We start from the raw sequence: 26668 nt of genomic DNA, 5'->3' as shown, positions 1-26668 counted from the left end.
GAGCTGCTCTGCTCCTTGTTGACTAATGAAGCTGGAAACGCCGTTTTCCCGTAAAATTGAATCTCCTCAACACACAGTCCTTCCTCTCATCCTCGCACTTTTGGTTTTAGTCCTTTTAAAAACTGAGTTGAATTAGCTTTGCGCGGATAAAACATACTCCATAGGTGACCGCTAGCACCTGCAACTTCTCGGCTAGCTGTATCCTTGGTTTTCGTACATCCATTTTTTATTTAAAACAGAATACTGCCACTGCAAGTTTCTCTTTTGTTTGTTTACATAGCTGCTCCCGTTTCTACCTTTTCGAAAACTTGAATGTTCGCTGGCCGCGCGCAGAGCGTAGGCAGATGGACGATATGACAGCTCCCCCAAAGTGTAACTTTTCAATCTCGATCGCTCGATCGGCCCCTGGTGTCTGACTCCAGTACAGGTCGCCTACTAAAAAATAAAAGTAAAGTAAATAAAATTTTCCCCAAAACGATTTCTGTCACTGAAGGTAGTTCTCATCACCCTGATGTTTGTTCAAGTGTTTGTTTCTATAAGTTCAGTTTTAATGAGTTATTAAATTATACAAAAGGGGGCTTTTCTGCCATGATTGACAGCTATGACAGCCAATTCATGCGCTCACATTTAATGGTGCTGTTCAGCTCAGTAAAATATTATCTATAAACAGAAAAAAAAGAAAATAAATATATATATACACATATACAGAAATATATATATATATATATATATATATATATATATATATATATATATATATATATATGTATGTATGTATGTATATATATATATGTGTGTGTGTATATATATATATATATATATATATATATATATAATATATATATATCTATATATATACTTTGAGCACCACAAGCCAAGTGCCATCTAGTTCCATTATACTTGAGAAAAGGCAGACATCTCTACTCTATATATCTCTAACAATTGGCAACTCACACCAAAACAGTCTAGACAAAACAACAGGTGAGAGAAAAAATATGTATTTTCGATTACTACTATTAGTTGAACAGTCCGGTTAAGGATGAGTAAGGTCAAGGCTAGAAAAGGGGGTCATCTATCAGATTTATGTCACTATACCCTAATGCCCACTGCAGGAAGTACTGATAGGTCAAAACACCATTTAAGTTGAATACTGGGCCTCTGTTAGCAATGCTCATTCAACTTTTGACATATTCTACTGGTTATTGATACCTGATGGTGAAATCCGACAATTCATTAAATGCAAAGACCAGTCGGAGCGAACGGAGGAAGATCGACCTTTATTTATTGAAACTGCTTGCATACAAAATATATTGCACTATAACCAGACATGTCAACCCAAACATCTTAAATGCTAGTAGTATGTACAAAAGGAAAAAAAAATGCCCAAAAGTGCACACGAGGTTTACAGCTTTTTTGACTACCCTGGTTTAAGTATCTACAGATTCTCTGCATGTCTTCACTTTCTGGCACTATACTGTTAAACAGCCCACAACGTGTCTAGTTAGTATTTGTTAATGTTATATACATTCTGCTCATGTTGCAACCCCAACTGGACAAAAGGCTTAGTGAGGAAGGGATGCAAAATGGTCACATGGGACTCTTACATTTAGAAGGATTGGGACTCTCCAATTCAAATTCTTGTGCTGTCTGCATTATCGCTGTATGTTTGACATACACAGTATCTTCTGGGATATCAAGTCAAAATCAAGGATGGTGGCAAAGTTGCACCTACAGTTAGGCCATCTGACCATATTAGCAAGAAAAACACAACACAGTGTTGTTGTTTAAAGAGTAAAAATTGGTCTATTCAGTCAAATGCCTTGTTCAAATTTGAGCATTCCTTGGGGCAGATTAAGAATGATCAACATTCAAGCAAAATGCATATCACTAGCATTCCCCTTCTGCAACCCACTGGATCATGGGTAAAAGATACACTCTGTTCACCAGAACATTAGAACAGCACACAATCACAACAACCAGATATCAAGAAAACCTACTATCCCTTATTTTGCTGGAAAACACCCTTAGTAATAAACATATCATAAGAAAAACAGTGAACAATCCTACAACTATCATTGTCAATTGACATGAAAGTTTTCATTATGTGAACAGCTGCCAAAACATATGACTGTGAGTTAACAGTGAATCATTATTTTAAAGAAGCATCGCTCATTCAAAATTCACCTTAAAGTATTGAATGGTTTTGGTAGTGCTGTTACACTTAATCGGTACCAAATTATATGTTACTGTTCTAATGTACTGGAGACAGAGGACTGTGTTTAAGGACAGTATCATGCCAAAACAAACACAAGATAGTGCAACTGAGTAGCATCTGAAGAACAGTACACCTGCAAAAAGTGGATGTCCTCAGCAGTGTTCTTCATAGTGCCATTGGGTATCCCATATGACACCTTATATTGTCAGGATGAGTCAAAATGTACACAGCACAATCCTGGGAATTAAATGTGCACATGCTGTTTCTTGTCGTAAACTTTGATTTGGGATCCCAAATGGTGTTGTCGGTGTATGTTTCCTCGCCAACTTTCCATATAACATTTGCAATGTTTTTAGAAAGCTAGAAACCAGACTACAGACGCTACATTGACTTTTCTGTCATGATCTCTACCATAATCATATTAATGTTAGTTGTTTCCATGGCAGGCCTCTGGAAAACAGCAGGATTTGATAATCATGTCATAACCAGTCAGTTACAGGAGACTCAATTAAAATCCCCATTGTAGAAATGCTTCATTAGCACCAGTTCTTCATTGACCCCAACTGGTCAGCATGCAACACTCCTCCCTTATCTTTTTTCAATTTACATTTTCCACTATTGTACAAGTCTTGTCCTAGCATTACAGCTTGTTAGTAATCCCGATAAAAATCAAACCAAAGCATGAAAAAATCCATTAAACTGCTTCTGTTGGTTCAAAACCAGCTGTTAAACAAGTCTCGCATACACTCTAAACCTGGTGTTTGGAGGCACAATAAAATACACCAACAAGCAGGTTGAAGCAGCCACAAATGCAAAGAAATTCATTGTCTCTGGTGTGACACAACAGAGCCGATGTTGAGGGTTGAACCTCTGTAGACTCAGCAGTAGCTCTAAGGTCTGTAACACCTTCCCAATGCTTAAACTTGCATGTGGTTCTTTTTGTCAATTCAAGAGGAACCCGCTTTTGGGACGCAAGTCTCACCACCAGCACCTCGTTGGCTTAACCTTATGAAAATTTTATACTAGTCAAAAAGAGTAATAAAATGTTAATGTCATTATCACAGGTCTGTCATTATCTAGACCTGTGATGACTTAAGGAAAAAACAAGCTGGGTCTCTATACATGAGAGATGACAAGTCCAGGGAATGACCAAATGTACAAGACACCTTTGTACCCCAAAATTAAAGAGAAAATCCACCATAAAACATTATTCACTTAAGTTACTTCAGTTACTGTAAGAGGCTAACCTTCCCCAAAGCTGTAGTGTGTTACATGCAAGAGGAATGACCAATACATGCTTTCTTATTGATGTTTAAAGAATTGTTACTTTAGAATATACAGAGTTAGAGGTCAAAATGGATACCACTTTAGTGTCTGAGTGTAACAGGGTGCCAGGAGAATGAGTTTCCAACCGAAACTTAAAAGAAAACATGTTGACTCAAAGTCCACTTACTAGCTTATTTTTTAGAGCTTTCAACTGTACCACATGATCTTCCTCTACATGACCTAAGCAAGCCCCCAGGAGGCTATAAGCCAATCTGACATAGTGGACAAACCGTTAAATTACAACTTCTGGGTCTGTCAGGTGATGAACTGGCTCTGTAAGATTTTCCTCATATCCCAAATTATGAATAATATAATATGGTAATCAGTGGATACATTTTTGAGCCCACCCAAAATGACTCGTTTCATTATTGGGATTTGATCCATTCAGTCCAATAACAATTTAGTGAAGGGATAAACTGAAAGTTGGCTACTTTTATGAGCCCAACAATGCAGAAGACCTGAGAAATTTTATACCTGGGACGTCAAAAATTTTTGGCTTCATGCGCCATTGAGCAACTCTTACTACAATGAACGCTACCTTGCCTCCAAAGCTGTATCCAATTGTCTTTATACATCCATGCACCTATGAACAGAACATGTGATAGGGTTGTGTTTCATGACCAAAGATTTCACGACAGATCATGAGATGTGTTTGAAAGCGCTTGAGAAGGTTAGTAAGTGAACTGCTGAGTGCATTTTTCTGGGCTGTCCCCAACTTAGAATTAAATGCCAGTCAAATTGGATTTGGCTATTCAATATGATTAGGATTTGTTTTGTTTTCATACAATATTTTAAAGTTTGAACGGGCTCCGTTGGATGTTCAGTGTGACAGCGGCATTCATGTAATATAGTAAAAGCTAACGGTAGTAACATCGGATCGGAAATGTGTAACAACATTTTTTATGACACTAGATAGCAAAAATTAAAGCCAGAGGCTGTGTCGTATTAAGCTGTCGTCAGCTGTAAATTCACCACTTCTGAGCAGGACCGTCCTCTATACTCCTCTGTGTCACTGCCTGCATGTCCACTGTAGACTGTATCAAAGAGCAGTGTAAAAGTCAAGAGCACTCACTTCGCAGCAAAATCTGGTGACTGAAATGTCCCCCAAAGTACACTGCACAGCACCCTGACTAGGAAAAAAACAAAAACTACTGTGCATAACCCGATGCAAAAATTAGTGAGTTTTCATTCATGAATTTAGTTTTAGGGTGGATTTTCCTTGTCAAATATAAAACAAACTCCTCCTCTGTCAGTAATGTCACACTACGTTTTAAGTTCTGCAGCACTATGGACATTTCATTATTAATGACAGCTGTGTGTGACTCAACCCTGCTATAGAGGATACTATTTTTTTTCACACATCATTTAGTTTATTATCAAGAGCTCTAGCATCTGACTGATATTAAACAGCAAAAAAAAAAAGAAGAAAATATCAGGATAAGTGCACATTTGAAACAATAGTACAAATCTTTTCTCAGACAAATAATGACATCATTATATACAGTATGCCACCCGCCCTTCTTTTTTCCACCACTTTTTTTTTTAAACAATACAAAGCAACTCCATACTGTTGATGCTCTATTGACAATATAGAGGTTAACTTTTGAGACATTTGTCGATGCACTGCAGAGAATGCTTATCGGAGTAAAAACGCAACATGGCTGCAGCATGAACGGCAAGTGAAAGCAAAGGTCCTAACAGATCTGTGAGAGAGAAATGGACACCAATAATACTTTTCAGAAAAGAAAAAGATGAACTTTAAAAAAAAAAGCCTGTTTCGTGATTCAATACTCATGTTACATAACTGTTTCTTGTGACATTTTCTAAAAGGTAAAAGTTCCCCATGTGTCACTGACTGAGTTGATGGTTGTCAGAACTCATCACTGGCTACTCCAACTGAACTCAGGTCAAGGAGAAATGGGACAAAGTAACACTGATAAAAAAAACCCCAAAAACTAAACTGCCTTTCTAAAACACGTGTCCGAACCTACTGAAAGTCTCTAACGTCCATAATAAAGATGTACATGCATTGCAAGACTAGAAAGGTACACTGATCTCTGGTAAAAGATAAGACCTGGCTCAACCTCTGACAACTTTTTGGTTACTTCATTAGTTACGTTCCGAGAGAAAAAAGAGAGACAGGTAATTAAGTTACCCTGGATCACATCATTTTGCATCTCGAGGTAAAATTTTAAGAGGGGGTTTGTGTGGAGAAATGGCGGCCTTTGACTTTGGAACTGAGCCAAAGTAGCCACTTAAGGTCTTGAACTGCATTGGTCTACAAAAGTAACTGAATCCACTTCACAGATCAGTTGAACCAGGTCAGAAGCTACGGGCTTATGTTAATCGACTGTACAAGGATACAACACCCTTTGAGTGTTTTAAAAGGATCAGGTGGTTAAAGCAGGTAGTGTCCTGGTGCAATTAACACCCACCCTTTGAGTTTAAAGGAAGCTCAGAAATGCTCGGCTTTGCCAGCAACGACCCGCAGTGAATCAATGATGCCACGGCAGGAAGTAGCCATCTTTACACATCTGGTCCGTTATGAACGTCTCATCATCCCTGATTTACATGTCTAGGTTGTGATACTAGCCACAATTGAAAGGCACATGTCACATAAAATATGGTGAGGTTTCTCTGCGCATTTGCAGCTTTCTAGCCAATAATTCAGCGTACATTATGCATAAATATGTATAACTGTTTCTACCACATCATCTGATGAAAATGGGGAACACTCACTGTTTTGAAGTCTAGTATTTTTTTGTGTCTGTCTGGTTAAAAGTTGATTTTTGTTTTGTAAAGTAATATGCTGTGCCCATGAGCTAACATGCTTTTTAAGAGGAATAGTTCAACATTTTGGGGAAATTCGCTTTCTCATAGACATTCAATGAGAAGATCGATACGACTCTCATTTTTATGTGTAAACAATGTGGTATCAATCTGGAAATACACAATAATATTGGCACGTCATTGGTATCAGCAGATAATGGCTTTAAAATGAAATATCAGAATCTGCTAACATGCTGATTTCTGCCGATAACACCAATTTTTTTTTTAATTGACAAAGAGAACATGTAGGAAACATCAGCCCTAAGTTGAAGTATTTTTCTTATTTTGCACAATCAATGAATATTACATACACTGAAAAGCATTGTATTTTACGTCTTTATCTGAGTATGCAAAGTATGATCTTAATTCAATTACAGAAGAGACCTGATGATCATGAACATTAGGTGGGAAAAAAAGTGGATGTATTGATATCTGTATCAGCCAATGAGTTATATGGAGGATATTGGCAAAAAATCCAACAGTGCGTTGGATTCAATCTTCTCATCTAACTTTTTGCAAGAATACGAAAAAGTGTATTTCCAAAAATTTCAAAATAAACCTTTGAGAGCACCACAAAGAGGAAAGTTAAATTTAAAGGCCAACTTTACAAGGTTACTCTTAAACAAGTCCTGTATTGATTCAATGCGTAGATTTAACCTAGTCCTACTAGTCCAATTATTGTGCTGGATACTTAAGAGTCCTTTTTTTTTTTTTAACGCAAAGACAATAAGCCCACGTATGCACAGAGAAACTTCAAGATTTTTTTTGCTTTACTTTTTGTTTTACAGTGACTTTCTCACATTTCCCAACAGTTCTTTTAAAATTCTTACTAATGCTATTATCAATCTCACTTCAATAAACCCACAAGAACTTTCTACACTAACCCGTCCAAGTTACTGCACTCAGTTTGAATCTAGGGTGCAATTTGGGACAAATGAGAGTGTACATGATCTTCAAAGGCCTTTGTGCCACCTTAAGTGTTTTCTATATATTTTGATGGTGATGATGATGATAAAACACGAGGTTGGAACCTTGAGATGAAGAGCTTGAAGTCAACATGTTTTGTCTGATGTCCCTTTTATGTCAGAACACCTGTGCTGTCACTTTCAGCTATTAGGTGATGAGCGTCTCTTATTGTTTGACTCTGCGTTGGTGTGTCACAGAGGCAGAGGACTTTGGAACAGTCAAAGACTGGATCTGTACATCGTACACCATTGGGCCTCCCCAAAATCATACTTAAAAATGTATATAAGGTCAGAGAATCACCCATGCAAGAAACATTTATGTCCTAAAAAACAGACAGAAGGGGTGTTACGGTGGGTTTAGACATACAGAATAAAAAAAAGTTTGATCTGTTCAGAGCAGTCAGGTGCTTTTCATGGATCAAATTCACAGAAATGGAGAAGCATACATCCAAGGCACTAATTTTAGCGGCAGACTGGACTTGTGGATGAAAACCTCTAACCTGATTTTATACTCTGGCTTAGAGTGGTTTCACTAAACCTCGATTTTACTTTTATTTTCTCAGGTGACATGCACAGTCCTGCTATTTAAAAGCAAAAACCAGAGCAATGCACAATTCAAATCATGCATATTAAAAAATGCATTGCACCCTTCATGGATGGTTGCAGAACAAGACCTGGAATTGTATTTTAATAAAGATTACAACTTGATCTAATAAAGTACGTTTAAGGTTAGAAGTTTGACATCGTCATCTTCCCTACCACTTAAAAAATGCAGCCATCAGGAAATAACAAAAATCTATAAGATTAATATAAAAAATGTAATATGGGCCCAGAATAAGTTGGAAAACCAGGAAGAATAAAACTTACAGCAAATTTTTATTTTGTCAAGATATAACTCAACGAAAGGTTTCTTTTACAGTAATACTTCAAACAGGTTTCCTAACTGCAAAACAAAAAAAAGGTTAAATACAAAGGTTTTTATAAATTAAAGAAGAGCTCATGTGATCAGGCGACGGGAGTTCTACATTCACAATGTAGCCGTCTTGATCCTCATCAGGTTTGTCTGAAAGCAAAAGTTAACCGTACTAATTTCCCTGGTGTCCATCCAAGAATGTTTTGTTCCATTTGAGTGGAATTAGCCAGAGTAAGTGTATCTTACAGCCTGAGCCCTCACTGTGAAATATCCCACTGCAGAGGTTAAAAGGCTCTCATTGGTCAGGTGCAGGTGTGGGATCCTGACAGCTCTTTAACCAATGAGATGAATGACTATTGGGAGAATAATTTAGTCAAGGCTTGAGCCACTTTTTCTTTTGTATTGTGAATATACAGGTTTTACTTGTCTCTGGCCATTGTGTCCTAAATTTAAAATATCAGTGTTGAGATTTACAGTAGCTACTAAGTTTTTGGTGTGATTTCACAAAGTGTCAAGGCCAATCCACACAAAACACACATCATCCCAAGACTCCTATGTCATTTTTTCCCATCTGGTGCCCTGTGAGCAGTGATGTTCCCACAGACGGCTGACAGAATCACACAAAACTGCTTTTTATATGTTCTGTACAAATGATCAGTATCTGTAATGCTCATTGTGAGCTTTCTGGCATCACCATGGAAAGACAAAATATGTGTGTGGAACCAGAGCCAATGAACTGATGAATAAGAAATACTTTTTAATTTAATACTTTAATTTTCATGCTGCCCATGTAAAGGTCCAGTGTGTAGGATTTAGTGTCATCTAGTGGTGGGGTTGCAGATTACAGCCAACTGAAACTTCGCCTGTGTCAAATGTGTAGAAATACGATGGACGATGCGAAAACGTGAATGGCCTTGTCTGGAGGCAGTGTTTGGTTTGTCTCTTTTGGGATACTGTAGAAATAACATGGTGGACTTCGTGGAAGAGGACCACTCCGTATAAAGATATAAATGACTCATTCTAAGTAGGGATGCACCATAATATCAACATGTAATCGGTATCGGCAGATACTGGCTTTAAAATTAAACATCAGAATCGGACAACATGCTGATTTCTGCTGATATAACAAACCTATATATTGCTTTTTTGATTTATAGAGAACATGTACAAAAAACCAACCCTAAGTTTAAGAATTACATACAATGAATATTACATACATTGAAAAGCACTGTATTTTAAGTCTCCATCTGCCTGTGGGCCACCACAAGAGTATGCATAATTTGATGTCAATTCCACTACAGAAGAGACTCGATGATCTCTAAAATTAGGTGGTTAAAAAGTGCATATTCAGTTGACATCGCTATTGTTTATCAGTAAATTTAGTTGTTATATCTCAGCATATCGGATATTGGCAAAAAAATCCTATATCCTGCATCCCCAATTTTAAGCTAACAAAAACACGATTCTTAGTTCTAGTGAAAGTTATGAATATTTAATTCCATTTCTACATATTTATCCCTCTAAATCCTACAAACTGGACTTTCACTGACTGATTTCGTAGAGTAAATTTCTGATATTAGTCAGCCCGCTGAAGACAGTTAAGCCGGTCGCTTTAACAGACAGATGGTTCTGAGTGCAGAGATGGTTGTTGGGGTTTGAATGGATTTAATGCTTCAGTTGTGCTTATGCACTGTTCAAGTCTTGCATTTAATGTGAATTCCAAGTCACTGTTGGCCTAGTCGTGTGTCCTGGTCTGTTCATTTTGGATAAGTGCATGTTGTTTTGTCCCGTGTAAAGACTCTTAGGAGTGCCTCAGATTTATGTTTCCCCATTGGTATGTCTAATACGCCGTCGAATTCATGCTTGGTCTGACGGTCCAAAAGACTGAGGGAATTTTACATTATTTTGGCAACAGGAAACAAAATACAGATGACTTAAATCATGAGATACATAATCGTTGGCAATTTAGTTTCCCATGCATACCTGTTTGCATTTCACCCAAAAATGTGGACCCAAATCCAGGTTTTACTTTCTCACACATCAATATGCTGAGAAGGATTCAAATTACTATCCAAAAAAAAAAAAAACCCAAAACACCTCCTCTCAGCCTGAAAGCTCTGTGTGTTTCCTAAACAGACTTGAAAAAGATGTTTGTTTGTTTGAACTGAGCTCAAAAGTCTCTCTGGAGATGCACCTGAAAGATGCTAAATTACTCACTATGGTTACAGTATATTATAAATGTAATGTTGTGTTGCCGCTGACACCCAAGTGTTGAATTTTGGAACTTTAGAACACCAAAATAAATTCTCAACCTGTGGGGAAACAATGACCCCCAAAAACCGTGCACGATCAGGTCTCTACAATAAACACCTGCAGTAAAAATATGTTTTAGGTTTAGCAGGAGGAGGGAGGGGACTCATATTTCATCCTGCTGACTGAAGTGGTTTAACATCTCTTTTTCCTTGTCAACCAGTAATTCCCTTGATTTCATTTTTTCTGGTGTGATAAAGTCCAAATGAGTCAGTGGGAAAAAAAAAAGAAACCCTCAAATTATTTGCCTTTGATGGGATGGGGAGCATGTTTGGGGTTTATGCCGCTGTGAGAGATGAGCTTTAGTCAAATCCCTCCTCTTCTTTTCCTTTTGTCCAAAAATGTTCTTTTATCTGTCACTCCAGAAAAGAACAGAGGATCAAACCAGACCAGTCTGCTCAAAGAGCTTAACAGAGCCGACCAGCAGGTGCCAGATTGCCTCTGGTCTATGACTTCACTACGGTAAACTCTTCCTTGCTGATGGAATATGTGTATTCATGACAAAGACAGAAAGAAAAAAAGCGAGAGAGACTCTACGATGGTTTATGACGAGTTGCCTGTGTGTGTCTACGTGAGAAGGTCCTCCAGTGGCGGGTCTACGACACTCCGTTCACCAGCGGAGGAGCGTCCTGTTTGTCCTTCTTCATCCCTCGGTCTCTGATGGGTCTCTGGTGGTGATGGCGAGACGGGCCCTCACCGCCGGCGCTGACGCCACCCTGGGATGAGGAAGGCCCTCCTCCTCCTCCTCGTCCGCCCGAGGAGTGCTGCACGCTACGCTCGTTGTTACCATCCACACGGATCTGTGGAAGAAAAGAAGTGAGTAGAGTGTGGTTCCAAACCTCACAGCTGTGAATGGAGACATAATATGATCAGATACTTGACCACTGATGAATTGAAAATAGAGTGTAAACTGACTCAGCTGTCATTATAGTATTGCATCTCACATGTATTTTGATTATTCATGTGTTGCACTGATGCTGAAAACCTCGTGAGCCCTTTGGCACGCTACTCGAGTAGCAAAATTGAAACTACTCTTTCACTGTCTACATCCTTTATTCACTGAACCCTGTTAACCCTTTGAAAACTGAACAAATTGGCTTGATTTCTTTCAAAAGCATGGAAAGAAGGTAATGAGCAACCTAACAATAGTGGAAAGCCGTGGGAACAGAGGTCCGTGGAAGCTTTATACATCTCTCTTATATATTCAGTCTGTCGTTGACACTCGGTGCAGACTACTTTGGATCGATGTTTCAGTGCTGCTTAGGTGAAGATTAAGGATAATTAGTGGCGGTGCATCGTTGCATCGCGCCCGTTAAGGAGCTGAAATTACCCAATCACCTGGGCGCTGTGTTCCTATCAAGGCTGATTGGAGCCGGAGGCAATTAAAACCCGTGTCCACTGCAGAGTCACTTGATATGGGTGTGAATGCCAATCGTACATATTCTCACTGCATTAAAAAGCCAGATGTTAGCAGCTGTAAGCAGGTTTTCTGTGCAGTGGGAAAGAGGCTTAAGGTTATGAGTTCGAGTGCTTGCTGGTGCACAGGAAACATGCTAATGCCTACTTAGGCATTGTGCTGTGTGGATTAGAAACTTTTAAAATGTTATTTTGAATTCTCATTTGTATTCAGTTATTTTTTTTCCTTCCTCCTCCTCAAACTGCCATACCTGATTCACTGCTGTGATTCAGTTTAAAATCAGGCGGCTAAGAGTAATGTTGAGATGTGTCCTAGATAGTGTTAAGATTTTAACAACTGAAAGAATCATTTCAGTGGTGGATGTGTGTATGTCACCTGTAGAGTGTCCTCTTGCGCTCTTGTCTTGGGGTCTCTGACATGACGAGGTCTCGGCTCACTCCACTGCATGTCGTCACCTAAACCATGACAGAAAAATCCTGAGTCTCAGCTTAAAGGTGTCATGTTCGTTCCCATCACCTCGCGGATGATAAAAAGGTGAAACAAACCGCAAATAAAAACAAAACACTCCCTGTCACTGTCATGCTGCTTAAAACCTTCAAAAGCCCCGACAGTCTGAGGCAGCAGATCGCTCACAGGTAGCATCGTACGGACTGGGTTTCACATCAGGGGAAATTAGTTTTTCAATATAAATGTGGATCTTCTTGAACAGCAGACTCAAAATGAGAATTTACGAGCAAAGGGAGCCTGCAGGGATCTCATTATTCATTCCAATTCTTCTGCCTATAAACTAATAAAAAGCATCTCAAACTGTTATATCTTTCAAGTCACTTAACATTTATTTCTCAGTTATGTCTTTTTTTAAATAACAAAAAAGAAAAAAAGATCATCTCCGTTCGTTATCTTCAAAATTATCTTCATCTCCAGTTAAGTTAACCCTTTGATACCTAGAGTGACATTGCTTTTCTTGTGCTGCTTTCAGATGCCTTTCACAAGTATTTAACCCTTTGAAACATGAGCATATTGGTGCGACATCTTTTGGAAACATGGGAAAACGTCAATGAGCAAATTGGTAAGAAGTGATCCAAAAATTGCAAGAAAGGAGTTTTAAAATAGCTATGCCTAAGTATAGCTATGCCGAAAAAGAAAAAAAAAGGGAAAAACTAAATAATGATCTTAATTACACATCTAAGTTTATGTTACAGAATTATTAATTTCTTGCTAATTTTTGGGTCACTTCTTTTGCTGCTCATTGCCTTCTTCCCATGTTTTTGAAAGAAATCAAGCCAATTTGCTTAGGTTTCAAAGAGTTAAATGGTAGAAAAACGACGTTTAAGTTTATCAAGCACTGACGAGCATTTTGTCGATATCTGACCCTCGTCTTCTCTGTTGAGGACAATCCTAAAGAATCACTTCAGAAACATCAATGACAGCCAATGATAATTACTGCCTACCTTTATACCCTCCTCTTCCTCTTCCTCCTCGTCCCCGCGGCCCCCCTCCGCCAGCTCTCTTCCTCCCATCTGTCCGTCTGGGCAGGGTCCCGCCTCCCGTCATCAGCTCCTCGGTGGGGGCCAGCGACCAATCGCTGAGCTCGTCTCTGTGGTCTGACTCTGTCTCTGAAGCGTTGGATGCCTCCGAGTTGGTGCCTGCGAGGGACAAAGTGCACGAGCCAAACCTCATTTAAACTGCAGCAGAAGGACAATGTTGAATTAATGTTTGAATAAGTGTTTTTTGTTTTAGAACAAAGTCTCCGCCTAAGAGGAGAAACTCTCCATTCAGTGCTGTAGCTTTATTCTAGCTGGATGTTTCATGTGCTTTCCATTGAAATAGCAGAAACACTTACTTCAGCCTTAAATGGGGCCACAGGGCACAGAAACTGAGGTAATTACCTTTCATCAAATATGGCTGAAAATAACCTTAATCTAAAACAGAGAATCAGCTCTTTGCTAAGTCATTGTGCCTTTAACATCCAAACCTATGAGACACACTTACACTGTGAGCAAACTGCAACTGCCAAACACTTGAGATGAGTGTTTTATATTAAAGCTTCAGCTCATTTAGTTTACCTTTCATGTGTGCAAGTGCAGTGCTTGAAAACCAGACATAAATATAACTCATTTAACCCTTTGAAATGTGAGCAAATTGGCTTGATTTCTTTCCAAAAATCAGCAGGAAATTTGTGAAATGTTGCAAGAAAATTATCTGAAAATAGAAATAAATAAATAAATAAATAAACACAAAAAGCAAAAACAGAACAAAAACAGGAAATGACTTGAAAAGGTGCTAAAATAGAATAAAAAATATTATATAATAAATATATTTTCTGTTATCTAATTTTAAATACCCTAAAAGAATAATTATATATAGTTTTTTTTTAATCTTTAAAAATAAATACAACTTTTTTTTTGTTTTAGGTAATTTCCTTTTCCCCTTCAATTTTTATTTTTTTGCCATTTGCGGGACATTTCACCCTAAGTTGCTGACTACTTGATACTTGACTACCTGATTCAAAGGTTTAAATACTTGCAAAAGGCTACTTAACGATGTACAAGAAAACTGATGTCCGTCCAGATTTTGAAGGGTTAAACACATTTGAATGAATTTGCTTGTTCTTTATCAAGGTGTAGTGATTTTCTCATACCTGAGGCAAAAGCTGCACCTCCTCCTCTTCGCCCTCTGCCTCTTCCTCCCCCTCCTCCGTAGGGCTTCCCTCCTCCTCCGCCTGCTCCTCTCCCCATCCCCAGCCCCATGCCGTTATCGAACACGTAGGTTTTGTCTTTAAGGGTTCGGGGGCCCGTCCCTCCTCCTCCACCTCCCCCTCCTATCTGCCTCAGCTGCTCGTCGATCTGAAGACGCTCCAGACGCAGCTGATCCACCTCCTGCGGACACGAAGAATGAAGAAAACGTGAAACTGAGTACGTCTACACACAGACTATTAGCCTGGTTTTAATCTGACTGTTGCATCCTGGGAGGAAGGAGTGAGGACTCATCTCTTGTAAAACCATCAGCTGATCATCTTAAATTCAGTAGTCAAAATTTCCCAATTACAATTTTGTTCATCTCATATAAATAAAATTAAAATGGTTGAACTGCAGCAGTAGTTTAGTTTAAGTAACTTGCAGAAGTTGAACACTGAACATAAGTGGTTCAAAGGTTTAAAAAAAGATTTAGATTAAATAGACAATGCTGGATTGAAATTACATGTTAAAGTTTGGATTTTTTGAAGTGGGGTTTTCTAGGATACTTATCCATGGACACTTCATTATATACAGTAGATGTCAGTCCGCATGCACCCACTTTGGAGAAGCAGGCTGGAGTCTGACACGGAAGCTAAGCAATGTACTGCTGTGGAGGGGATTCAGCAACACAATGTATTTTTATGTACACAATGTATATTCTACAAAACAGTTTACTTGGTGAACCGATATCAAATATTCATCTTCATAAAAGTCAAGTGGGTTGAGTCTGTCTCTCAAATGACTTTGAGGAACTTCATTATTTTGCTCAATCCATCTCAAAAAGGCAGCCATTGTCAAAGTTAACCTCCTCAGCTGTAGGTTTTAAGTTAACCCTGGATTACAGTTTAAAGAGTTTAGAGTTTTGGTACAACAGACTATATCTAAACTAGGTTTAGAGTAACCAAGAGCCTCGTGGGATGGGTAATGCTGTAATCTGCCTCCGTGCTGAGATCTTCTTTATACATAAATGCTCTACACGGCTCATTGTAACCTCATGAAAGCACTATTCTTTGTTTCAGTAAATTATTCATTAATGAAAACACAACTATGAATATTCCATTTCTGCCAATAGATCCCCCTGAATCCTACACACTGGACCTTTAAAATATTGACGTGTTAAATCACACACAAAGAGATTGGTCTAAAATGAAAACTGTTGATAAAAGATGTTATTATTTCTGGTGATTATACATACTTTAAGATAGTTGAGGTGATAGTCCAGCAGTACTGTAGCATTGGAGATGCTTTCCTTGGTCCCCACAAATACAAACGGCACCATTCCCTGTGAGAGAGGTTCAGAGAGAAAGTTCAAATTCAATTCTTTTGTCTTGCACCTGATCTATTCTCAAATCAGAGGTCAATGACTCAGGGGGATGATGGCTGAAAAAACAAAAAGACGCTGTTAGCTGTTTGTTGTGTTAAGTAGGTAGAGTTGTTGATCTTTTCTTTCCCACTGACCTCGTCTGCTGCTGCCGCTGCTGCTGCTGTGGGCTTTTTGTCATTCTCAGGCTCAATGCGAACCCGAACCACGCCAGACTTGTCAACCACTTCCTGGATCAGTTTGCCGTTTTTGCCAATTACCTTCCCTATAAAGGCAAAGACATCATCAGTCACACTCTGCTCGAGCTTTGAAGTTAAACAGTTATTTCCTAAATAAAGTCAAACCATTGCATTGAAAAACCTCATTTGTCAGCCGATGGATTTTCTCACCTACTAAGTTCCGGGGAACTTTGATAACGTCTTCAGAGAACTCCAGGAAACTCCTTGCTATACGGACAGCATCCTGGTCCTTAGACAAACAACAAGCATAAAACAAAAAAAAAAAATCTCTACCTCACCTCACTCAAGATCAGCTTTATTATAACAATATTACTAAAAGGAAGCTTTGGAACATGTTTTTACAGACCAAAGGCAAACATCTCCACACTCAGGTCTGTATATTAAATCCAGGCACCAGATGGATGTCAGTTCATCTATGTAACATCCAGACATCCTACCTCTCCATATATGTGAAAGGTGCAGGTCTCCTCGTCCAGGTCTATGTTAGTGACTCCGGGAACTTTACGCGCTTGCTGTATGTTGGCCCCGTGAGTACCGATGGCCAGACCCATCAGATCATCCCGAACCGCAAACTGCTCATGAAACCGTGACGCCAGCTGTCTGGAACTCTGTAGAAACAAACAGAATAAACATGAACAAAAACATTATAACTGAATAAGTAGGAGTTAAGTGATTACTGATCCTGAATCCTGTAATAAAGCTATTCTCACTTTTAAAAGCAATAAGATCAAATTATACACAAATATTTGAAGTTCCAGTTGTCCCTAAGCCTCATTTTTATAGTGCATGTGTGTGTGTGAGTGAGTGTGTGTAAATATCTACCTCCAGTTGTCTGTTGGCCTCTTCGTTCCTCAGAATGAGTGACAGTTTGGTGCGGAGGCTCCTGAAGTGCATGTCACTCATCATATTGGCCCGCTTTGTAGTGACCTCATTCACAGACTGCCAGAACATTAACAGGTTTATTTACACAAAGTTGCTGACTTTGAAATTTTAATTGATATAGTTTAAAGTCAAACTGCAGGGTGTCCCAATCAGACTGTATCAATGACAGTAAAGATTTAGACTATGTGTATAAAAAGTACTTGAAACAATGGTCAGACAAATTTTGTCTTGAAGTTCTTAAAGCTACAACTGGTAACTTAAAAAAACAAACAAAAATGTGGTCATATTTTCTCAATCGGTCACTGTATCCTGACAGTAGTACATGAAACAGTCCTTGAAAAAAGTCATGTTTCTCCTCATAGTACTGCAAATGGCATTGACAATATTCCACCACACCTGAATGGGATTGAAAACTCACTAAAGCAGGTGTCAATCCTAGCTCATGAACTGCAGTCAAACTGTCAAAGTAGGCAGTGCTGACCAAATACGAATCAAGATTCTGTTACTGCATTGCCTTTTTTCTCACCTCAAGTGTTTTCAGAAACATATTTTAGTGTACTGTTCAGCTGTTGGAGTAAACGTTCTCATTTAAAAATATAAACAATAACAAAGGCATAACACGTAAATCTCAGTCATTTACTGTCTCAGTTATATGACAGCAGACACGACCTTTCCCTCATGCGGCCCAAGGTCACGTCTTTCCTGCTTTACGTTTTACAGTGACCTTATTTTGGGGTTGTTACTACCTCTTGTCCTGGCTCATAGGAGAGCCCACTCTGCCCCCCGTTTCCACGATCAGATGTTACATACAGAATGGCGAGGCAGCACAACAGTGTGATATTACCGCCTTGAATAAGCAGTGTAAAAGCGGCTGTCTCATGTACTTTTTTTTTTTTTTAAAGATTATTTTTATGGGGTATTTTCTCTTTATTATATAGGATAGTTTGAGAGAGACAGGAAAGGTGGAACAGAGAAGGCGGAACGACACGCAGTAAAGGGCCACAGGCTGGACTTGGGAACCTGGGAAGCTGCAGGAGCCTGGGGCATATGGGGCACACACTCTACCCTGTGAGCTAGAGGCCGCTCTGGTCTCATGTACTATTGTCAGGATAGTGACAGACTGAGAAAATATTACAAAAGTCGATTTTTTTAAATTAAAAGTTACTCCCTAGTTGACTGACATTACTGAAAGCTGAATTAGAGGCCTAACCTCTACTTGGTTGTTTTTCAAAAGCCGTGGTAGACTTTAACAAATGCCATTAGAATCACTACAATGAGACAGAGGAACGCTTTTTTTTTTCACAAATTATTTGTCTCATGTACTACTGTCAGGATATAGTGATAGTTTCAGCAACTACAACAAAATGTATTTTTTTTAAGTTATTAATTACAGTTTCAAGATAAAAAATATTTCAACTAACCAAAATGACCAGCTGCTTTTTCTCAGAGTCGTAGGTGACACTGAATGCTCCGACAGCCTTTTTAAAGTCCTTGTGTGCCGATTCCTTGGAGCACCTGTCAACACAGAGGAACACAAATAATTCATGTCATCTTAATTCATGTCCCTAAATAATTCAGTAATCATTACTGATTATGCTCTTGAAATGGCAAACTTTGAAATGTCGTGGTGTTTTTGCTCCCTCACCCCCACCCATCATCTTTGCTTCACTTTCAGCTTGTAGAGTCAATAAAAGTCAATGAGCACAAAACCTGTTGGAATTAATCTCACCACAAGCTATGTCACATGTCCTAAGGTGTATTTGCTGGGTATAAAAGCACCACATCAAACTTACATCTGCCGTAGATCCTCGGGTACATCTAGTCTGATCTTGATGAAGGTGGTTTTGGTGGCTGGCTTGTTCGGGTTGACCGGCCGTAACCGCTCCAGCGTCACTATCTCATTTAATGTAGCGTCACACGCAGCGTACTCTATTACGTAAAACTAGAGACACAGAGAGACGTGGATAATGTCAGGGTTGGAAAAAAATATGCCTAACAACTGTGTATCAGCACATACAATATGAACATCAGTTTCCACAACATAATTAAAACTTTCTGGAAAGAATGAGGGTAAAAAAAACAAAGAGAAAAGGAGACAGAGGAAGAGAGCTGGAGGCAAAAAAGACAGCAGATGAGATAATGTGTGAAATCAGGGCAGAGAAAAAAAATGGGGAATAGAAGAGAGAAAAAAATGCTCACAGCATTGAGACATGTCTGACAGGTTAGCCTAAATTTAAACTTCCAATCGCTTGCTCAGAAGTTATTTGGATCCTGATGACAGCATCTACACTGAGTCACTTCAAGAACTTTCAAAGACATTTATAAAAGGTGATCTGCTCTTTATGAATGCACACTTTTGGAATATTGGTAAAAAATTAACAATCAATTAGTCTATTAATTGCTATTTTAAAAAAAACCAAAAACATGTAAACAGAATCAAACAACACCAAATGGGTATGGGTTCTTTCCCTCAATCAAAGCTCACAGAAACATAAGGTTCAAGGCAGATTTATTTGTCATTTTTCTTAAATGTGGTTTAAGAAGAAATTAAATGAAAATATTAAATCAAATCAGAAATTAAGCAATTAAAATCAGAAATTAAATTTATTATATTGCATATACTTTGACAGAATAGCATGGCCTAGTGATCTATTCAATTTCACATGCTCCATTAATTTCTTAACCAACTGTTGATTAATTGTTGTCATCCCTAAAATCTATTTGTATTTTCACGTTGTCACAGTGCTACTTGCTGCTGTTTTGATTTAGCTGATCTTGATACCCAGCCCTAAGTTATAGGCTGATACTATGACGCAGACTTAGAAAGAGCCCTACCTCTCCTTTGACCATGCGAACTTTGGCCAGCCACCATCCACATGGCTCCTTGTCATTAGCCCTGGAATATACCTGGCAACACACACACACACACACAGAAATAAAAAGCAAATCCGAAAATTCAGTGCATAGTTTAAATGAAACAAGCTTATTTCTAATTCAATCCTTTTTGAAAGGAGACTTTTAGCACCTCTGAGGCCAGGACTTCAGAGGCCACGTAAATCAGATCAGTAAAAAAAGCCCTTGATCGGCCCCTATACTGATCTTTCAGATTGAATCAGGACATACATAATTATTTTGAAATGAATACATGCTTTTTCTATGACCATTTTTGAGGTAGAAAAACATCAAAATACTCAACACACATGGTCTGTTTTCTTATGATTCCACCATTTTTCCTTAGAACCACATGTTTTCATTGTAATTTAACAAAAACAAAAAAAGGAGGAGACAGTGACAGCCTTTTTTTGGCTGGAACCATATAATCAACAAAAAAAACCCTAAGTTCATTAACTCTTTATTCCCAATTCCAAATGTTTTTCTGTGAAAATCACTGAAATGAAAAACAATGAGTGCCTAAATAATGTGGAGAATTTTACTCTACTGCATTTCTCCTAACGGGACTGTCTCTGCTTTCCACATCTGATGTTGATGTTCTGAAACTTCTGTGAGAGTACTGCATCAGTCTCACCTCCACCTCATCGCTCTCATTGATCTCCTTGCAGAACCCTGTTGGAGGAGGAAAACGCACATCCTGGAATGGGATTTGACGCTCCGGCTGCCAGCTGGAACACACAGATACATACACATTTACAAAAATAAGTGTGAACTTCATCACTGGCAAAAAGGGTAAAAAATCTTACAGTATAATTTGTGGCGTATGCATATTACTCACTTGTTTTCAAATGCCACAGTGACTGATCCTTCGTGAACATCCTTCACAAAGGCCTACAAGGATAACAAAGGATAAATAACGAAAGTGACAATAATCAGGGTTTTCCATTCCTGGCCTAAAACTCATAGCAACAGCCCAAACTCTTCTCTTTGGGCTTGAGTCAGGTCTGGCTCTGACTCTCTCTGGTTGTATATACTGCCATGTGTGTCAAGTACTGCAAGTAGGACATGCAATGCCTAGAAGGAATAGAGTGAGACGGGGAGTCTACTCTCTGGGTTGCTTTCGCCTGACAAGCTAACTTTTAGCAATGAATGAAATGAGGCAAAAACTCCCAAAAGGAGAGCTTCCCAAAATCTCAGATGATTCAGAGAGAACTTTTCTATTGTACTTAAACTATAACTTCCTTGACTTTTGACTTTGAGATCTGTGCTATAGTACAGTGTGGTCGTTAGGCGCCCTGTGTGGTGTTACTGCCAGATTGACTTAAGAGGGGTGGCTTGTTGGATTTTATTTTAAAACAGCAGTTGTGAAGCACTACAAACTTTTACAATTTATCGGTTTTATTGGCATTGTTTTCAGGGATTCTCACAAATAATCCGTTTTTTTCTTGTTTCAGAAACAAACTATAAATAAACTAGGATTTTCTGTAAAATTGTGGGGAGGATGTCTTTTCAGAGCAGGGGACTCTTCTTGGATGAAAATATCAAATTCAAGTGAAAGTCTGCTCTTTTCAAAACAAATTTGGGCACTAATATTGTCACAATAATGGATTTTCTTACGCCTGGAACACACTGCTTGCATGAGCATTGTGGAACCTTTTTTTTCTTCTTGAGCGCATGTTAACATGTTAGAGCAGCCACACCGCCCACCTGAGCAGCGCTGGTCAGGTGCTTCTCAGCTGCCATCTAGACAAACTGTGGCTGGCCAGTTTTTTCCGATGTGTCACGCAGTTGTCAGCAAAACTAGACAGTGAAAATGGTGTTTTGAAGATTATATTGACTTTATGCCACCTTTTACTACAGTTTCAATGTCTTTATCTGTGACAGAGATGAGGAAATAAAAATATATGTTTTACTCAAACTTTTTTGTTTCTGTTAACAAAAAAAACTCTCTCAAAGTATATGTTGACAGAATCCCATCAGTTGTTGACACAAGGCATTTTATAGTGAAACATTGGCAGGGCTGTGTCGTTGACATTGCAGGAGCTTACACGACTTCATAAAAGAGTGGAATATTTGCTTGTAATAGTGGAACTACAGCTCTCATAGCAGCAGGCAGTCCGGCACAAGTGTTGCAGCAACATCGCTGCCACTGCGAACACTACGGCTGGATATTGTCACGAATCTCAGAATTCAATTCAATTTCGATTCTTTGGGTCACGATTCGATTCAAATTGATATTGATCCAGTGGCTTCGATATCGATTCAGTTATGTGTGTTGCTGTCAGAAATACCCAGATAATTCATTAGAATACCTTTAGACATGCGTTCAATAAAGCGTGTATTATCTGTATTGATTTAAAACAAACTGACATCAAAACTTATTTTACCATTACATTATTCTTCATTGAATAAAAATTAAAACAAAAATACACTTAAAGTACAGAAAAGTTCACAGGTATTGTTGCAGTGTTTGAACACTGACTCACGAGGCTCACACACAACGTAACTACTATCGACTTTGTGTATCCAAACGTTGGCTTTTAATGTTGCCGGGGCTGATTTTAATAACTGCTACCTTGCGCCACTGTCGCTACTTTAATGAATAAACTACAGACGTCAATCACACTCTGGTGGCACTCACACTGCCGCCACGATTTCAGGATTTTATAAATCGTTATTAAATTGGCAAAAAAATATTGCAAAGCATTGATGAATCGATTTTTTTACCCAGCCCTAGTGAACACCACGAGCGTGCAACACGCTGCAGTTTGGCGAGGTTGCTGTCACATGCTGTTCACAAACGCAGTGTTCCAGGCCTTACTTCAATGATACCTTCATAAAATATAGATTTTTAATATCATTTCTTTACCACAGGGAAAAATTTACAGCGAGGGCATACATATTTTTATTTAAATCAAGATATAAATATGAAAGCTATAACATGACAGCGAAGACTTTTCTCCTTTTGGTTTGTAGCAGTAAATAAAACAGAAATAACTACAGTAAACATTAACAATAAGAGAAAGCAAGACCGCCCAGCTGGTATCGGTATATCAATACTCCAGAAAGTTAGTATTGAAAGCTCTACAAATATTCAAATTCTATCAGGAAGCAATGAGTCCTCTGTTTATTGAAGACAAAAGCAAAATTTGAGTATTACTTGTGATGCCAAAGAGGAAACTGTGTTACTTTCCAGGTAACAACAAATGACTAAAAGCCTTTTCATCACTAAGACAGTACGACTTAATGGAAAATGTCTAGGTCAACCAGAACTATTATAATCACTCACAAATAAACAGTAATACTCAGAAAATCTGCTTTCAGGTTCAAAACTTTTCTGTTCATCGACAAACTCTTCAACCTTCAACCTATTTGGCTCTAATAAACCCTGTAAATGTGCCAAATTTACCACTTCTGGGATTAGCATCCTGGACCCACACATCCACTTTCTGGCCAAATGAACTACTGCACAGAACGAGAGAGGCTGACAGAGAAACACACACCTCTGTATCCCACAGACCTACTTACACTGCAGGTCACAGCTAAAAACACTGATGAAATTTCAGTACAGAGCGGTTTCCATCAAGTTATATGTTATTCATTGGGACATTAACCCTGTGGGCCCGCTTTAATATCACACACACTTCTGTCGCTCTGCACAAAATGCCCTTTTCAAAATCAAGCTTTAAAAAATATTATATATTAATGATATTTTCTATTTTTATTGTGTAATTTTTAACAAACATCAGTCCTAATCATATATATCATATATGCATTAATTTTCAGAACTTTAAGCCTTTCAATGCCAGGTTTTTGTCATGATGCCACTGTATTTTTGAAAAAACAAAACAAAAAACATTTTCAATACACTACATGCAAACTAGATTTTTTTTGATTATCACAGCCTGGGATATGTCAATGATTTGCAGCAACACTGACTGTAACAGTGCACCTCGTGGAAATAGCATGTATTTTCTCCATATGACAAATATAGTAAAAAAATGACCTAATCAGGCAGAAAATATTAAAAATTACAAACTCCAAGGCAAAAGCCCAAAATGACACCCAGGGATAATAGAATGCATGTTTTTATGTTTTGATGACTGTGGATATCAAAAATAACAGTCTGAATGGGTTTCAATGGCGCATTTTTTTGCACTTAACAGTATGAATGTAACATTTTTTTTTAACACAGATCTAAGATCAAACAAAAATTCACTGTGTGGCCAAAATGTATGGCATATGAATAAACACAGCCAAAATTATCAAAAAATGAAGAATGAAAAGCGCATGAAATGTGCCAAACAATCCCTAAAGGTTAATCACAGTCCAAGATAGCTATCAAGTTGACAACATGTACTGTATTATACGTACTATAACTTAAGTCAAGAGAGAATTTATTATTTAACATTGAAATTAATAAACTCAGGGACTGACTTAAAGCTAGTGAATGCTTCTCTACATCACAGCCCTCCTTTTAAACTTAATTTAAACACTGTAGAATGTATTGAAAACAAAATGGCAGTTCAGACTAAATCTCTAGCTAGCTCTACAGCAGCAAGCAGCAAAGGTTGAGCGGTTGGCAAAGTGATGATGAAAACAGTGCATTTTATTGAATCTCTTATAATAAAAAAAAATGCCTTCAAGAGCTATAATTCATTTCTAATTAAAGTAACACCTGCCAGATTATAAATGGCATTCAAACTTTGCCAAAAACACATCTTGGCATCTATAAAATTATGCCTGGCCAGTGCCACACCCAACTAAAACAAGTACATCCACTGCTGATGTTGCAACCTCCAACTTGTCTTGTGGCCAAAAAAATAAAAAATAAAATAAAATAAAAAAATCCAAAAGTATAAACTTTTCTTGATTTCTTTCATCTTTCCAAATGATTCAGGTGGTACTGAATGCAGCATGAGAGTCTACAATGGCCACTGCTACAGTGCAGTGCAGAGCAGGTTGGCAGGATGGTTTGCAGGCCAACTCAACACTCAAAATGCCTTCTGATGGTTTTACTGCACATTCATTCCATTATTCTTTACATCAGTTTGGCAGCAACAGAGCTCGTACTTCTAGGAACGTGACAATGCTTACAAGCATTCACAATTCAATCTCACTAACTAATAATTAACCAATCTCTCAAACTCACTATCTCACCAAAACCAACCAAAGTAGTGAAGCAACTGTTTATCTTTAATATATTTATATTTTGGTCTGCAATCAACTTTGGAACTTGGAGTGGACATTGGATGAGAGCTGGTGCCATTTCACTTACTGTTACTAACGTCACATTCACATGATTGTACAAAATATGACAATTTTCTTTCTCTCCTTTTTTCCTGCTCTTCTATTTTCTCCCCTTTTGCCCTCTTTAACCATTTCAAAAGCAAAATTTTGTTTTACAATTAGTTTTGTTACAATCACGTTAGATACTTAAGTATATTCTATTCCAAACCGTTTTTCACTATTATTTTTTAATATTAGAATTAGTATCTTTCACTTGTAACTGATGTGTTTTGTACTTCTTCCAACACTGATCATAAAATCAACACCTGTATATTAAAATCTACCCATTGATCCACCAGCACGACTCTCAACCCCTGCCTTGAAAAAGGCAGCCTCCTAGCACACTCCTTGTGCTATAATATGATCAAGGCGCAAATGCACCCCCCCAAATTCCTGTCCGACCTACTTGTTGACTCTTCAGAATAACCCCTAAATCTCAGAAGTCGTTATAAAACAAAAGCTACCTTCCCAGTGGAGAAAACATACAGGCAAAGCAAAGCAACACCCAAATTTGCTGCTGTTATGCTGAATTAAGTTAGCTGTTCACGTTACTTTGTCAAACAAATTATGAATTTCACACTTGTGCCTCTGCGACCAACCCCTACCCATCACTTGACATGTGACAATTACATTGGCTTAGCCACGTTACTGCAAGTGAATAAAAACATAATAGCTAGCAGCATTGAGGTTACAGCAGCATCTTGGCGTTAGCTTTGTTTACAGATTTTCAGGCTGCACGTCCCGGCGGAGGCTGGACAGCAGCACTGAGGCCCGGACATACAAGCTGCTATCTACTCGCCAACGTTCGTCCGGCAAGACAATTTCTTGTAAGTGAGCCTCGCGTTTGTGCATGGTGTGGTAACTGATATGACAAAGCGTAACAAAAGTCACCAACTTACCTTATAAAAAGCCCCACTTGTTCCCCTCACTTCCACGACTAGTTCATCCATGACGCAAGTTACTACAGCTCGCTAGCTAGCTAACTACCGTTAGCGACGTTAGTAGCTAGCTAGCTAGCTGGCTGGCTAGCCTGACGCTAGCCAAGGCAGAGCTTGCTATCGTTGGCTTCGCTAGCTAACCGAAATAGCCTGCCAGTTGAATGCGAGAAGAGGCCACGACAAATGTGTGTGACCGTAATGTTGCTCCCCGTTTTGTCTATGAATCTCGCGTTTGTTTCTCGCCGATTTTCAATTGCGGATGTATGATAAATCAAAGGCGGGTTAAGTAGCAGGCTGTGTTAGCTTGCACTAGCTAGTTATGTTAATGTTGTGTGATTAGTGGTGAAGCAGCTACTGCTGGTTGCATCCCTCCATGTGACGTCTCCGCGTTCTT

At 38.5% G+C, this 26668-nt stretch overlaps 1 protein-coding gene across 1 annotated transcript; it reads right to left on the bottom strand.

Annotated features, from left to right (window-relative positions):
* Nucleotides 1-1259: 1259 nt before the first annotated feature.
* Nucleotides 1260-26668, bottom strand: fmr1 (FMRP translational regulator 1). Its single transcript, XM_042492764.1, has 15 exons — nt 26236-26668; nt 20886-20938; nt 20682-20775; nt 19991-20062; nt 18949-19097; nt 18577-18670; nt 17096-17212; nt 16711-16881; nt 16424-16502; nt 16172-16299; nt 15909-15995; nt 14617-14854; nt 13427-13621; nt 12351-12430; nt 1260-11358 (listed from the first exon to the last, which is right to left on the bottom strand). The coding sequence occupies exons 1-15, from the start codon at nt 26284-26286 to the stop codon at nt 11155-11157; spliced, it is 1812 nt and encodes a 603-aa protein (XP_042348698.1). The 5' UTR covers nt 26287-26668; the 3' UTR covers nt 1260-11154.

The sequence above is a fragment of the Plectropomus leopardus genome, chromosome 9, assembly GCF_008729295.1.
Source record: "Plectropomus leopardus isolate mb chromosome 9, YSFRI_Pleo_2.0, whole genome shotgun sequence".
Taxonomy (NCBI): Eukaryota; Metazoa; Chordata; class Actinopteri; order Perciformes; family Serranidae; genus Plectropomus; species Plectropomus leopardus.
Note: the sequence above shows the minus strand (reverse complement) of the source record. Positions and strands in the feature narration are given on the sequence as shown.

Excerpts from the sequence above, each read along its gene's own strand:
- fmr1 (XM_042492764.1), bottom strand. The coding sequence starts at position 26,286 with ATGGATGAACTAGTCGTGGAAGTGAGGGGAACAAGTGGGGCTTTTTAT. Across the intron at positions 16,503-16,710 it reads CCTTTCACATATATGGAGAG|GACCAGGATGCTGTCCGTAT; the intron begins GTAGGATGTCTG and ends TGTTTGTCTAAG. Across the intron at positions 12,431-13,426 it reads AGGAAGAGGAGGGTATAAAG|GTGACGACATGCAGTGGAGT; the intron begins GTAGGCAGTAAT and ends GTCATGGTTTAG.